Below are 12,511 nucleotides of genomic sequence, written 5' to 3'. Positions count from 1 at the left end.
TAGTATATTAATTGAAAAATTGGTGTGATTAAAATATAGTTTCTTCATCTTACTCAAATTTAATAGGAAAATATTATGTATTCACGTTCCTTCTTCTTTCTGGGTAAATATTATAATTTGTTAACTAGACATAAAAAAGGCAGCGTATTTTATATACTGATATTGAAATTTCCTTGTAGGTTCCTTTCTACACCTCAAGGCATTTCATCACGTGCAAGTCTTAATGTCTGTTTCTAATTTCAATCATGCAAAATCAAAGACTCCCACGTCCTGGAATGCAAATTAAACAATTGAAGGGGACAGAAAGCAAAAAAATATAAAAATATAAAAACATCCACCCTATTTGTTTACCACCACCCACTGAGAACTCAAACATGAGCAAAATCTAATACTTACTCCTCTCTCTCCCTCCCATCATCATCAAGCCAACCAACCCTCTTCTTCTAAGCAAAGCAAACCCCAAACCCACTACCAACTTCCTCTTAAAACCCCCCCATCAAACTCCCTTCAACCTCTCAGAGAGAAAGCGATGGCCAAGCCTAGCAGAGCCCAGTATTTTGATGACGACGACGACGACGATGCTGAGCGAGAGTGGAGGCCATGGCTTATCCCAGTTTTTGTTGTGGCTAATGTTGCCGTGTTTATTGCTGTGATGTATGTGAACAATTGCCCTGCTCATAGCAATCCCTATGGATCTTGTGTTGTTGGATTCCTTCGGCGGTTCTCGTTTCAGCCTCTGAGGGAGAATCCTCTTGTTGGGCCCTCCTCTTCTGCGTAAGTTTTTTTGGGGGTGCTAAGGGTTTAAAGTTTGGATCTTTGTTGGATTCTGGCGTGCCCATTTTGTTAATTTGTTGAATTTGAGGTTTAGAGCCATATATAATATATTTGTTGACATTTTGGATTTTCAGTGAATTAGTGAATCACCCATTTGATCATTCGCGTCATCACGGGCAAAATATTTTTTATTTAAGATTTTAATTAAGACCTTGGTAAGAATCAAAGTTGGTTTTTCTGATTGAAGTGTTGATGGCGTAAAAATGAGTTATAATAGAAGATGTCCTGTTCCTTGGCATACTTCTGTTGTTTGGTTTTTGTTTGTAAATTTGTAGTCTTTCAACAGAATTCGGATTATTTCCGCTCTAGACGCCATTTAACATTTAGTATAATGAACCATAATAAATGTAGATGAATGATTGTGATTTGAGAAATGGTCTCTTCGCTGAGAAACAACGAGTACCGTCTCCAAATCACTTTCATATAGCTTTTTAGTTTTTTTAAAGTTTCTCTATTTGTGTCGATATGTTGAAGTCGATGGTGTTTGTTCTTTCATTAAGCTCGGGGTGGAGATTTTTGGTGCGCGGTGATTGTAAGCCTAGTTTAAGGGGCTGTTTGTTTGCTAAAAAAAATGAGAAAACCCCCCGCCACGTCAGATTTCAAGAAATACCCCCCGCCATGTAGGATTTTGGTTTCAACCGATTTCCAAATCACATGTTTGTTTTCTTTTGTGATTTAAAGAAATGAGGGTGTCACGTAGGATGTCACGTCAGATTTTTGAGAAAAGTGTTTTCACACCAAAAACCTCTGAAAATACTTGGAAATGTCACTTCAATGAATTTTTAATTACTAAAAGCACTATTGAAACAGTAACTGTGAATAAAATAAATTATTTAATTGCTAAAAACACTGTTACTATTGCGGCTGATTTCCATTTCTTTTTTTTTATGTTCAAACAAACACAAGAGATGGAAATCGAAACAATGTTATTATTGCGGCTGGATTTGTTTCTTATGTGACGTGGCGGTGACGTGACAGTGATTTCATTGCAAAAAAAAAAATGCGAGAAATGTCTTGAAATCTCTTGAAATGAGTTGAAATGTGAGTTTTCCATTTCTGATTTTTTTCGGAAAACAACCAAACAGCCCCTAACAAGAAAGAATTGAAAAGGAGCCAAGCGGAAGGTGATAGTATTCCATGAATATGCCAGAAAAATATCAAATTCATATGAAGACTCCGAATTATTTATTCCCTCTGACAAACTTGATGTTGATTAAATTGTAAAGTACAGTTGAAGTCTACTTCGAATATGAGTGCATGAAATTGTAAATGTACGGATTTTTAATAATCTATACCTGCTTTTTATTAAGTGCCTCATAAGTCATCATAACTAACCTAATGCTTACTGCTTCAAAAAACTAACCTAATGCTTACTGGCAATTTAATATACTATTCAACTAAACAACTTAGGCTAGATTACTTTTTAATTAGTTAATGGTTCTTTTCAACAATAGATAATTTAGCTGTTGATTTGCTTAGTGTTATAAGACCTTGTCTAAGACGAATAGAATTATCTTAGCAGTGATAATCCTCTACCAAAAATTCTACTTGTGAATGCATTTGTAGATACTAATCACATTCGTGGTACTTTGAGCACTATCCGTAACCAAAAATTTGGCTTACTATTTTCATTTTGGTGGATAATTTCTATATTTTTTAAATGATCAAGAGATTTATTAGTATCTTTTGCACACTTATTGGTACTATTTTCTATTCATCTATATCAAGAAAATTCATTTACTAGGTAGGTTTGGATTTAGAAAAGGGCCTAATATTCTTTTCTCATATTGTTTTTTCAGGTTAGAGAAATTGGGAGCTCTCGAATGGGACAAAGTGGTCCATCAACATCAAGGATGGAGACTTATTGCTTGTATTTGGTTGCATGCCGGCATTATCCACCTTCTAGCAAATATGTTAAGCTTGGTATTCATTGGAATTCGCCTTGAACAGCAATTTGGGTTTGGTAAGCTGCGCCTTTAATATAATTTACTGGAAACTAATTGCCATTAACATTTTTTGAATGAAGTTATTGACATCCTTTTGTATATAGACTTATATATAGATCTAGTAATTGGACTTAAATGGTATAGAATGGAACTTTGTTATGATTGAGATGTGATCTTCTATTTAAACTCAAGCTATTTGAATTTTTCCATTTTGTAATAAGATCATGTTAACTTTAGTTCAAGGTATTTTCTCCAGCACAGCCCAGGATATTCCCATTTGTATTTTCATTGCTCGTCAAACCTAAGTTATCACAATTATTGATATAACTGGATTTTTTCTTGGCTAACACTTTGTATATATGTTAATATTTTCTCGACCAGGCACTCTGTGAAAAATTTCTTTAGTTCCTAGAAAACTCTATAAAGTTTCGGTTTACACGTGCCAAATCAGAAACTTTTAATCATACATCAGAGTTCGCCCCTCAATTTCTTTTAATTTATCTAAATAATGGTCTATTTGATAAATGGAGTTCAAGTTTGTCAATTATCATTCTATTTCTTTTTGCCCCTCCACTTTTTTAAGTTCAGAAGGAATTTAGCAAATAAGGAGGACAAGCTTCATGAACCATTTAGGCTTTAGTGAGTTATGTAAACAGCACCATTAAAAAAATCAATCCTGAAAACTTTATGCAATCATATCACCATCTAACCTATTCAAAATTTAACTGGTCTTGCAGTCAGAATTGGAATAATATACCTCATATCAGGATTTGGAGGAAGTGTTCTCTCTACGCTTTTCATAAGAAATAACATATCTGTTGGAGCTTCTGGCGCGCTGTTTGGACTTCTCGGAGCCATGCTTTCAGAATTAATCACAAATTGGACCATCTATTCAAACAAAGTGGGAACATTCTATCTTCTAATTTTTATATCCATTTATCACTATGCTTTTTTCTGAGTGCGCTTTTTTGTTTTCCTTGTAGGTTGCAGCATTATTGACTCTCATTGTCATCATCACAATCAACTTGGCATTAGGAATATTGCCCCATGTTGATAATTTTGCACACATTGGAGGATTCTTAACGGGTTTCTTCCTTGGTTTTATATTGTTGATCCGCCCGCAGTTTGGTTGGATGGAACGTAGCAATCTCCCTCCTTCTAGCCGGGTGAAATCCAAGTATAAAGTTTATCAACATGCGTTATGGGTGATTGCCGTTCTTTTGCTCATAGCTGGGTAAGCAACAGTTAGTCAAAATCTAAGTGAAAATGCAGTATATTAAGAATTATATTTGATCTATTATTTTGAATCTATGATTTTTCATATGAAAAACATGTTATTGGTAACACTGAACTGTGTGATACTTGGCTCGTCTAAAGGTAATCCCGAGAAACTTAGGAAAAGTTACATAAAGAAAAAATATGGAAGGGAAATGAATCTATCATCTATTACTATTTTTTAAGAAAAGCCACACTTTTGGTACTATCCCTGTGTGTATCATGTTTTCAAAAAATTCAACATGTCCTCGACAATTTATTATGCATTGAAACTAAATAGAAGGACAAAATTGGAAAGATCTAACAGCGCCTTAACTGCCATCCACTACTTGATGACTCCCTCCATTCCCCACATTTCTAATAGTAAGATACTTTATCTCACTTTTGACAGTAATTTTCTAAAAAACAATTCATATTAGTACTGATTATTAAGGTGTTAAAAATATTTTACTATGAAATGCACACATAGCGTGCACGGGAGAACGATTGACAAACAAATAAAACCTTTTAACATCAAAAGCTTGAAAAGAAATAATATGAATATCTTTCTTTGACTATTCAAAAAAGAAGTCTCAGTTTTAGCTTAATTAGCACCCGTTTTTATAACAAGCTTGAATTATGTCCCTCGGGTCCTTATCCTTTTATTTTGTTTCATCTACTTGCCAACTCATTGTTTTGAGCATCACGACAATGAATTATTACAGTATCCAAGTAGGATTTATGGAATGTGGCAACATGACCAACCTTTATAGAATCCCGAATCATGAACACAAACGTTGCATTTTACTTCACTGGGTCATTAAAAGATGGAAGTACTCATATAGTTATTGATTGCAGCTTTGCATCAGGCTTGATAATGCTTTTCAGAGGAGTGAACGGGAACGAGAAATGTCATTGGTGTCACTATCTGAGCTGTGTACCGACATCTAAGTGGAACTGCAAGAATTGAATAGCATCAGCCATCGCTCCTTGGCAATGGTTCTGTTTACAAGAACAGAAGATAAATTATCAGCATATCTTTATAGACTTGAATTCAACATGTATATAGATGCGAAGCAGGTTGTTCGTTTGTTCGTTTTCTTTATTTGGTTGATTTCGGAGTGGTTTTGTTATTATCGCTGTGTATTGTTATGGTGATTCTTTTATATGTATTCGCAGAAAGTATGTACAACTTTTGAATTTTTTCTGTGTAAGACGATCATTATTTGGTCTTAAATCTAGCTTTTTCATACTTGTTTGTGCTGATTTTTTATTGCTTCTCTTCTGGGGACTGGCTGGATTCAGTTGGTTGAAGATGGTCAGTGCAAACTTTCATTCATTGGTTTTAGATCTTTCAAATGAGTTGATAATCTCAATGAATTAAGGAACTATCTAATGATTGTTGTTATTTTGTTGCTGTAAGGTTGCAAAGAGGCGAAGCCGACTGGAATTTGAAAAGCACAACGCTCACCGTATTAGATGGATTAATCAGAACAGTGATAAGGCTAAAATAACGTAGGCACAAGATTTCTTTGGTTTGATCCATTTTTACCATGAGTCTTCTTTTCCCTTTTGATGTATGCTCTACTTTTCCGATGAAATCTAGAAAAGGTTGCAAAGAGACACCGTCTCATTATAGATTTGTCAGATACTTGATTGTTGGTTAGAATTTACTGGTTCTATAAGCCCATGTGTTGTTGTGGGTGTTATTTACCGAGATATATTTGTCGCCAAATTAATAATATGGTTTATTTTTTATATAATAGTTATTTATAAAAAAAACTTTAGCGATAGTTTTTTACTATTATTTACTGAGTGAGTTTTCGAACAAGTGAGGGAAATAATACACAAATAAGCACGTTTTATCAATTTTCTATAATAGAGCCAGGAAAAAATTATATTTGTGAAATGTCTAGTAAATGTCAGATTCATCATTTGCAGGAAGGGAAAAAAAAGATACGAACATTGTTTTCAATGTTAAAATAATGTTACTTCAACTTGAATAGTGGATAAGGGGCCAAAAAATTCACTATAACATATAAAGCACGTTTAAGATTCAAAATTATATTGTACATAAACAGTGTTATGGGGATAAAAACATTAGAATGCGAACCCCGTTTTTTCTTTTCCCTTTTGATGTATGCTCTACTTTGTCCATGAAATCTAGCAAATATTGCAAAGAAACACCGTCACCTAATATATTTGTTAAATGTTTGATTGTGGGTTAGAATTTATACCTGAACGGTGGCATGGTAATTGAAAGTTACTTTATAAATATGAAAGGATGTTTTTGCTGACAACAAATAAGGTTTCGTGGTGTAGTTGGTTATCACGTCAGTCTAACACACTGAAGGTCTCCGGTTCAAGTCCGGGCGAAGCCAAATTTATATTCTTATTTAAGATTTTTGCATATGTACCCCCCAAATCTTTCATATGTGTAAAATGACTCTTAAATCTTGATGATATTTGCAAAACTATCCCATATTTCTCACATTGACTTTCTATACTCTTCCCGTGAAGCATTTTTAATTTCACAAACGGGAAAAAATGTTGCAAACCCAATGAGAGAATTGGGAGATAATTTTGCCTATATCAAAATTAAATTTGGAAATATGAAAATTAAGCCGTGTACATGTAAAAACCCCTTTTTAATCAAATCAAAGAATTATTCCTAATTTTGTTTAACAATCGTTTTCCTATTCTATTTCCTATTCTATTTCATTTATTAGTATTACATTTTAGGAAAAACTATTTTTGGCTGTTTGTTTTCAAATTTAAAATAAATAAAATTTTAGACAAAGCTACTAATAGTTGGTTAATAATTCATTTCAGACAAAAGTACAATGAAGTGAAGGTTTCCAATGTATTATCAAAATATCATTTGAGTTCAAGTCATTAGCAAGGGTCCCTAACGTTACTTCCATTATCAGCCAATATCCTTTTTATAAAATTCTGTTAAAATTTTGTTGACGTGATGATGATGGCCTTCCATGTCAAAAAAAGGGGTGAAAGTCCAAGTTAAATATAAACATTAGAATTCACCAAATTTTTGTTGTATAGAACTTGTAAGTTTACTATTTTTTACTGGTGTGTCAATGATATGACAATGCCACTTCATGAACATGTCAGCAATATTTAATATAAGTTTGTGAAAATGACTTAGGTTATTGATAAAGGTAATGTCAAGGACCTCTACTAATACAGGTGGAAACGAACCGAATTTGAATTGAATACCACAATATTCGTATCCGTAATCAGTTCATATTCGACTATTTGAATTCGTATTCAAACAAATAGTAAATGTGTATCCGAATTCAATTCGATTAGTATTCAAATATTGGACAACTATTTGTGAATATTCGTTAATTTTTATGTAGTCTTTTGTGAATTATTTGGTTCATATTCTGTAGATATTTGGTAAATATTCAATAAATATTCGTTATCCTATCCTAGACTTATAACGCACCAAACATGATATGACCAATAAATATGCAACTTAGTGATAAAAATAATATTCACAAAATAATTATATGAGGCTATATGTCTAAAAAAACTTTTTGGGATGCATAAAAAAATATAATAACTAAAATTTGTAGATCTAAAGTGTAATGTATAACTAAATAGTTAATTAATCAAACGAATATAAATGTGGTTAAATTCTATTCGTTTTATGAACTGAATACTAAAAATATATTCCTTGATTGTTAAATGAATTATCGAATCGAATATGACCGAATACTTAAGTGAATAAACACTGAAGTATTTGATTCACTTAAGTATTTGTTAGGTATCTGGTTTATTTTCACACTTACCACAGATGACTTCTAAATATTAAAAATTCAAATGATATTTGACCAATGTATTAAAGATCCGTGAAGCTTTGCGTGTAAGTAACTACTAGTTAGTTAATGATTCATTCACACATATAAGAGGTAATTTTGTATCATCTTCATTTTTCGGTAAAACAAATATTAAATATTTAGTGTCTTTCATAATTTCAACTCTAGAAATATACGTGAATATATTTCTAGAGTTGTTTACGTCAGAATCTTAAATGTAGGGATTAGAGTTGATTTAGGAGAACTTAGGGTCCTCTTTGATGGCTGATTGCTTTGTGCTGAAGACAAATTTATGCAATACGAAACTTTAAAGGATTAGAGTAGGGTTCTCCAGTGGTTTCTTTGATAACAACGATCAAGTTAGTGATGATCTTAAGGAATAGGAATGTAAGAAAGAAATAGTTTTTAGGATTTTTAGTTGTAGAGGATATCGCACCTCTATGCAGAAGACAATTTGTGTATTTATAGTAAGCTGTGAAGGGTATTTGAGTAATTTCGACTGGGTCCATACAGTCGGTTTAGTCAACTGACACTTTACACATGTCGGCAGTCAGTGGTCCGAGTCATCCTCACATTTAATGCGGCAGTGACAGAATGACTAAAATTACTCGCATGATCCGAGGAGTCATTATGACTTTAGCGGGGATGTAATGATGACTCTGATCATGCATTTAATGTGATAGTGACTAGGTGACTTTGCTCGAGAAGACGAAGCACATAGGTTCTCCCCCTAGTTCGAGATGCATTGGCGAGTCCAAGTCGATACGCCTTTCGTCTCGGTCCTTCGAGAGAGCCCGAGGGAGGACGTACGTCTTTGGCTTTAGAGGGAAACCCCGGGTGATGACGCCTTTCGTCTCAATGCTCCAAGAGAGTCCGAGTCGGGACTGTTGGAATTATATAATAAAAGATAACTTAAAACTTGACTTTGTAGAGGAAAAGAGAGAAAGTTTAGTCCCACATAGGAAATGGGATAGAAAAAAGGGGTCCTTATAAGCCTTCCCTTTCTCTCCTATGCCTAGAAGAAAACAAAGGTTATGCTCCACACCACACACGCGCGCGCCGGCCGGGCCGGGCTCGGGGTCGGGTCGGGGTCGGGTCGGGTGGCGCGCGCACACGACCTGCGGACACGAATGCAGCTCCGGATTAATGGGCCCTTAATCTGCTACATTTTTATTTTTAAATAATTAAAATATAATTTTTATTTTTGAACAATTAACATGTGATAAATATTTTGTAACAGAAATATTTTGTAACGGTAAAAATTTATTAGTGTGATTAAAAACGTGATAAATATTTTGTGAATTTATTATGTAACGGAAGCGTTTTTTAATTTTATAACGGCTAAGCTTTATTAACGTGATTAAAACGTATTAACTACGAGTTTATGTAACGGCTGTTTAACCCTATAAAAGGACCAAAACCCGAATAGTTTCATACAGTGAAAAATCAACAGATCTCTTCTCTCCTTCTCTTTTCAAAATAGTTTTCTGTTTACGCTGGTTCCCTGAAAGTCTAGAAGAATTCGCAAAACCTTCTTGAAGCTCGTGCCGACGAGAAGGAGGTCGCCTCACCGAGGGTCGTTGTATCTCGGGGGACTTTTGCCGCGTAGCCCTGTACGAGAGGGGGCAATTAGTTTCTTGGGACAGTGCTTGCACGCCTCGACCATCAGGCCGTATTTCTAACCTCTATTTACTTTTCATTTGATATATTTCTTATATCTGTTGTATCTCGGGGGACTTTTGCCGCGTAGCCCTGTACGAGAGGGGGCAATTAGTTTCTTGGGACAGTGCTTGCACGCCTCGACCATCAGGCTATATTCTAAACTCAGTTTAATTTTATATCTATTGTGATTATCTGTTAATTATTAAATTGCTTAAACTGATTTTCGTTATTGTCTAAACAGCTAATATTTACAACATTATAATAACAAAACTATTCATTCATCATCAGATTATGGCTACAAGTGAAATTATGTCTGCTAAACCAGAGAAGTTTGATGGGAACAATTTCCGTCGTTGGCAAAACCAAATGAGATTTTGGTTAACAACTCTACATCTAATAACAGCGTTGGCAAAACCAAATGAGATTTTGGTTAACAACCCTACATCTAATAACAGCCATAGAACCAGATAACCCATCTTCATCTAGACCAGTTACTAGGCAATCTTCCTCATCTTCCTCCACAGATTCCATTCCTATCCCAAGAACACCTCAAGAAATAGAGTATCATTGTCTACACAGAATCTTAGGAGCTTTATCTGATAGGTTATATGATATATATTATACTATAACTAATGCTAAAGTTCTGTGGGAAACCCTAGAGAAAAAGTATGGTTTAGATGATATGGGAATTAAAAGATTTAAAGCTTCTGATTTTAACAAATTTAAAATGGTAGATTCTAAACCAATGAATGAGCAAATTCATGAATTTGAACATATAGTTCACCAATTAAAAGTGAATGGATCCATCTTAGATGAAACGTTTCAGATAGCCTGTCTTATAGACAAACTTCCCGAGTCCTGGTCAGATTTTGCCAAAAACCTTAACCATACCCAAGGAGATCTTACCCTAGAGCAAGTATTGAATTCTATTAGAATTGAAGAGCAACATAGACTCAGGGAGAAAAATGTGACAAAATCTGAACCCAAAGAACCCAAAGTAAACAATGTTGAATCCAAACCCTTTCCCCAACACAAGAAACGTCCCTTCCACCAAAATCAAAATAAAACATTTAAGAAGAAACCCTATCATCAAAATAAGAACCATGTTCACTTTCAAAAGAAGGAAGGAGCTGAACGTCGAGCCTGCTTCGTTTGTGGAAGAACCAACCATCTTGCTAAGGACTGCTTTTTCAAGAAAACTGAACCACCCAAGCCTAGGAAGGGAGGACCTCCACCTAATAAGTCACAAGTAAACATGGTGACTTCCAGTCCAGCTGAGGCTGCTTTCAGGTCTGTTCTCTTCACTCCTGAAGTAAACATGACCTTTCAAGCAAATGATTGGTGGATTGACACTGGAGCTAATATTCACGTTTGCTCTAATCAATCTTTGTTTTCCACCTATCAGGTCTCAAGTAGAGGAACTGTGACAATGGGAAATAATAATGTGGCTCCTGTATCCGGAATAGGTCGGATCAACCTAAAGCTGACTTCTGATAAGACTTTGATCCTGCAGGATGTCCATCATGTACCAGACATTAGGAGAAATTTAATTAGCGGATCTTTATTAGTGCAACAAGGCTACAAACTTGTTTTTGAATCAAATAAAGTTGTAATAACTAAGGGTTTGAACTTCATTGGAAAAGGTTTCTTATGTGATGGTCTTTTTAAATTGAATGTTAAGAATTCTACTCTTGCATCTCCAATAGCTTTGAATATTGAACCTTCCATCACTTGGCATCAAAGATTAGGACATGTGAATTATAATTCAATTAAAAGATTGATGCATCTCAATATAATTCCAAAGCTTAATATAAAAGATGATGAAAAATGTGAAATATGTGTAGAAGCCAAACTTCCTAAGAAACCATTTAAAACTATTGATAGAGATTCTGAGATATTAGAACTCATCCATAGTGATGTTTGTGATTCAGGAAGAACAACTAGAGGGGGTAACAAATATTTTGTAACTTTTATAGACGATTGCTCTAAATATTGTTACCTCTACTTAATTAAGACTAAAGATGAAGTCATAAACAAATTTAAAATATATAAAGCAGAAGTTGAAAATCAGTTGGATAGGAAAATTAAAATACTAAGATCAGATAGAGGTGGTGAGTACACTTCTAATGAATTAAAACAATTCTGTGAAGATAATGGAATTATTCATGAAATAACTGCTCCATATACACCTCAATCTAATGGAGTAGCTGAGAGAAAGAATAGAACACTAATGGACATGGTAAACTCAATGTTAATTAATTCTGGTGTGCCAGAAAATTTATGGGGAGAAGCTCTCATGACTGCATGTCATATACTAAATAGAATTCCATTCAAGAAATCTGATAAAACCCCTTACACAATTTGGAAGAATAGAAACCCTAATTTAGATCACCTAAAAGTGTGGGGGTGCTTAGCAAAAGTCAAAATACCTGAGAATAAAAGAAAGAAGATTGGCCCTAAAACTGTAGATGGAATTTTTATTGGCTATGCTTCTGATAGTAATGCAAATAGATTTTTAATAATCAACTCTGACATTAATGAGATAGCCAACAACACCATAATTGAAGCTAGGGATGCACATTACTTTGAAAATATTTTTCCTTACAAGACCAGAATAAACAACACAGGCCCTAGCTCTAATAATTCAGATCCTAGTTCTAATCAAGGTGAAACTAGTTCTAAACAAATTAGACCACTAGAAAGTCCAGAGGAGCCTAGGAGAAGTAAAAGAACTAGAATAGAAAAGGTCCATGAAGATTTCTATGCATTACTTGTAGAAGATTCTCCAGTTACATTTGAAGATGCAATGAAATCAGTAGATGCTCCATTTTGGAAGGAAGCTATAAATAATGAGATACAATCTATAGTTCAAAATCATACTTGGGAACTAACTGATCTTCCTTCAGGATGTAAAACCATAGGATGTAAATGGGTGTTTAAGAAGAAACTTAGACCTGATGGAACAATAGATAAATA

General features: G+C 34.3%; 1 protein-coding gene and 1 non-coding gene across 2 annotated transcripts; both read left to right on the top strand.

Moving 5' to 3' along the window:
- LOC109822245 (RHOMBOID-like protein 3) lies at nucleotides 370-5,286 on the top strand. The gene is made up of 5 exons (XM_020388410.1): nucleotides 370-774; nucleotides 2,634-2,797; nucleotides 3,518-3,681; nucleotides 3,764-4,014; nucleotides 4,893-5,286. Exons 1-5 carry the CDS (start codon nucleotides 530-532, stop codon nucleotides 5,002-5,004), a joined length of 936 nt encoding a protein of 311 aa, XP_020243999.1. The 5' UTR covers nucleotides 370-529; the 3' UTR covers nucleotides 5,005-5,286.
- Nucleotides 6,342-6,415, top strand: TRNAV-AAC. The gene has a single exon. It is a non-coding gene; the product is annotated as a tRNA-Val (tRNA).

This window comes from Asparagus officinalis, chromosome 8, assembly GCF_001876935.1.
Source record: "Asparagus officinalis chromosome 8, Aspof.V1, whole genome shotgun sequence".
Lineage (NCBI taxonomy): Eukaryota > Viridiplantae > Streptophyta > Magnoliopsida > Asparagales > Asparagaceae > Asparagus > Asparagus officinalis.
This window is presented reverse-complemented; position numbering and strand designations above follow the sequence as displayed.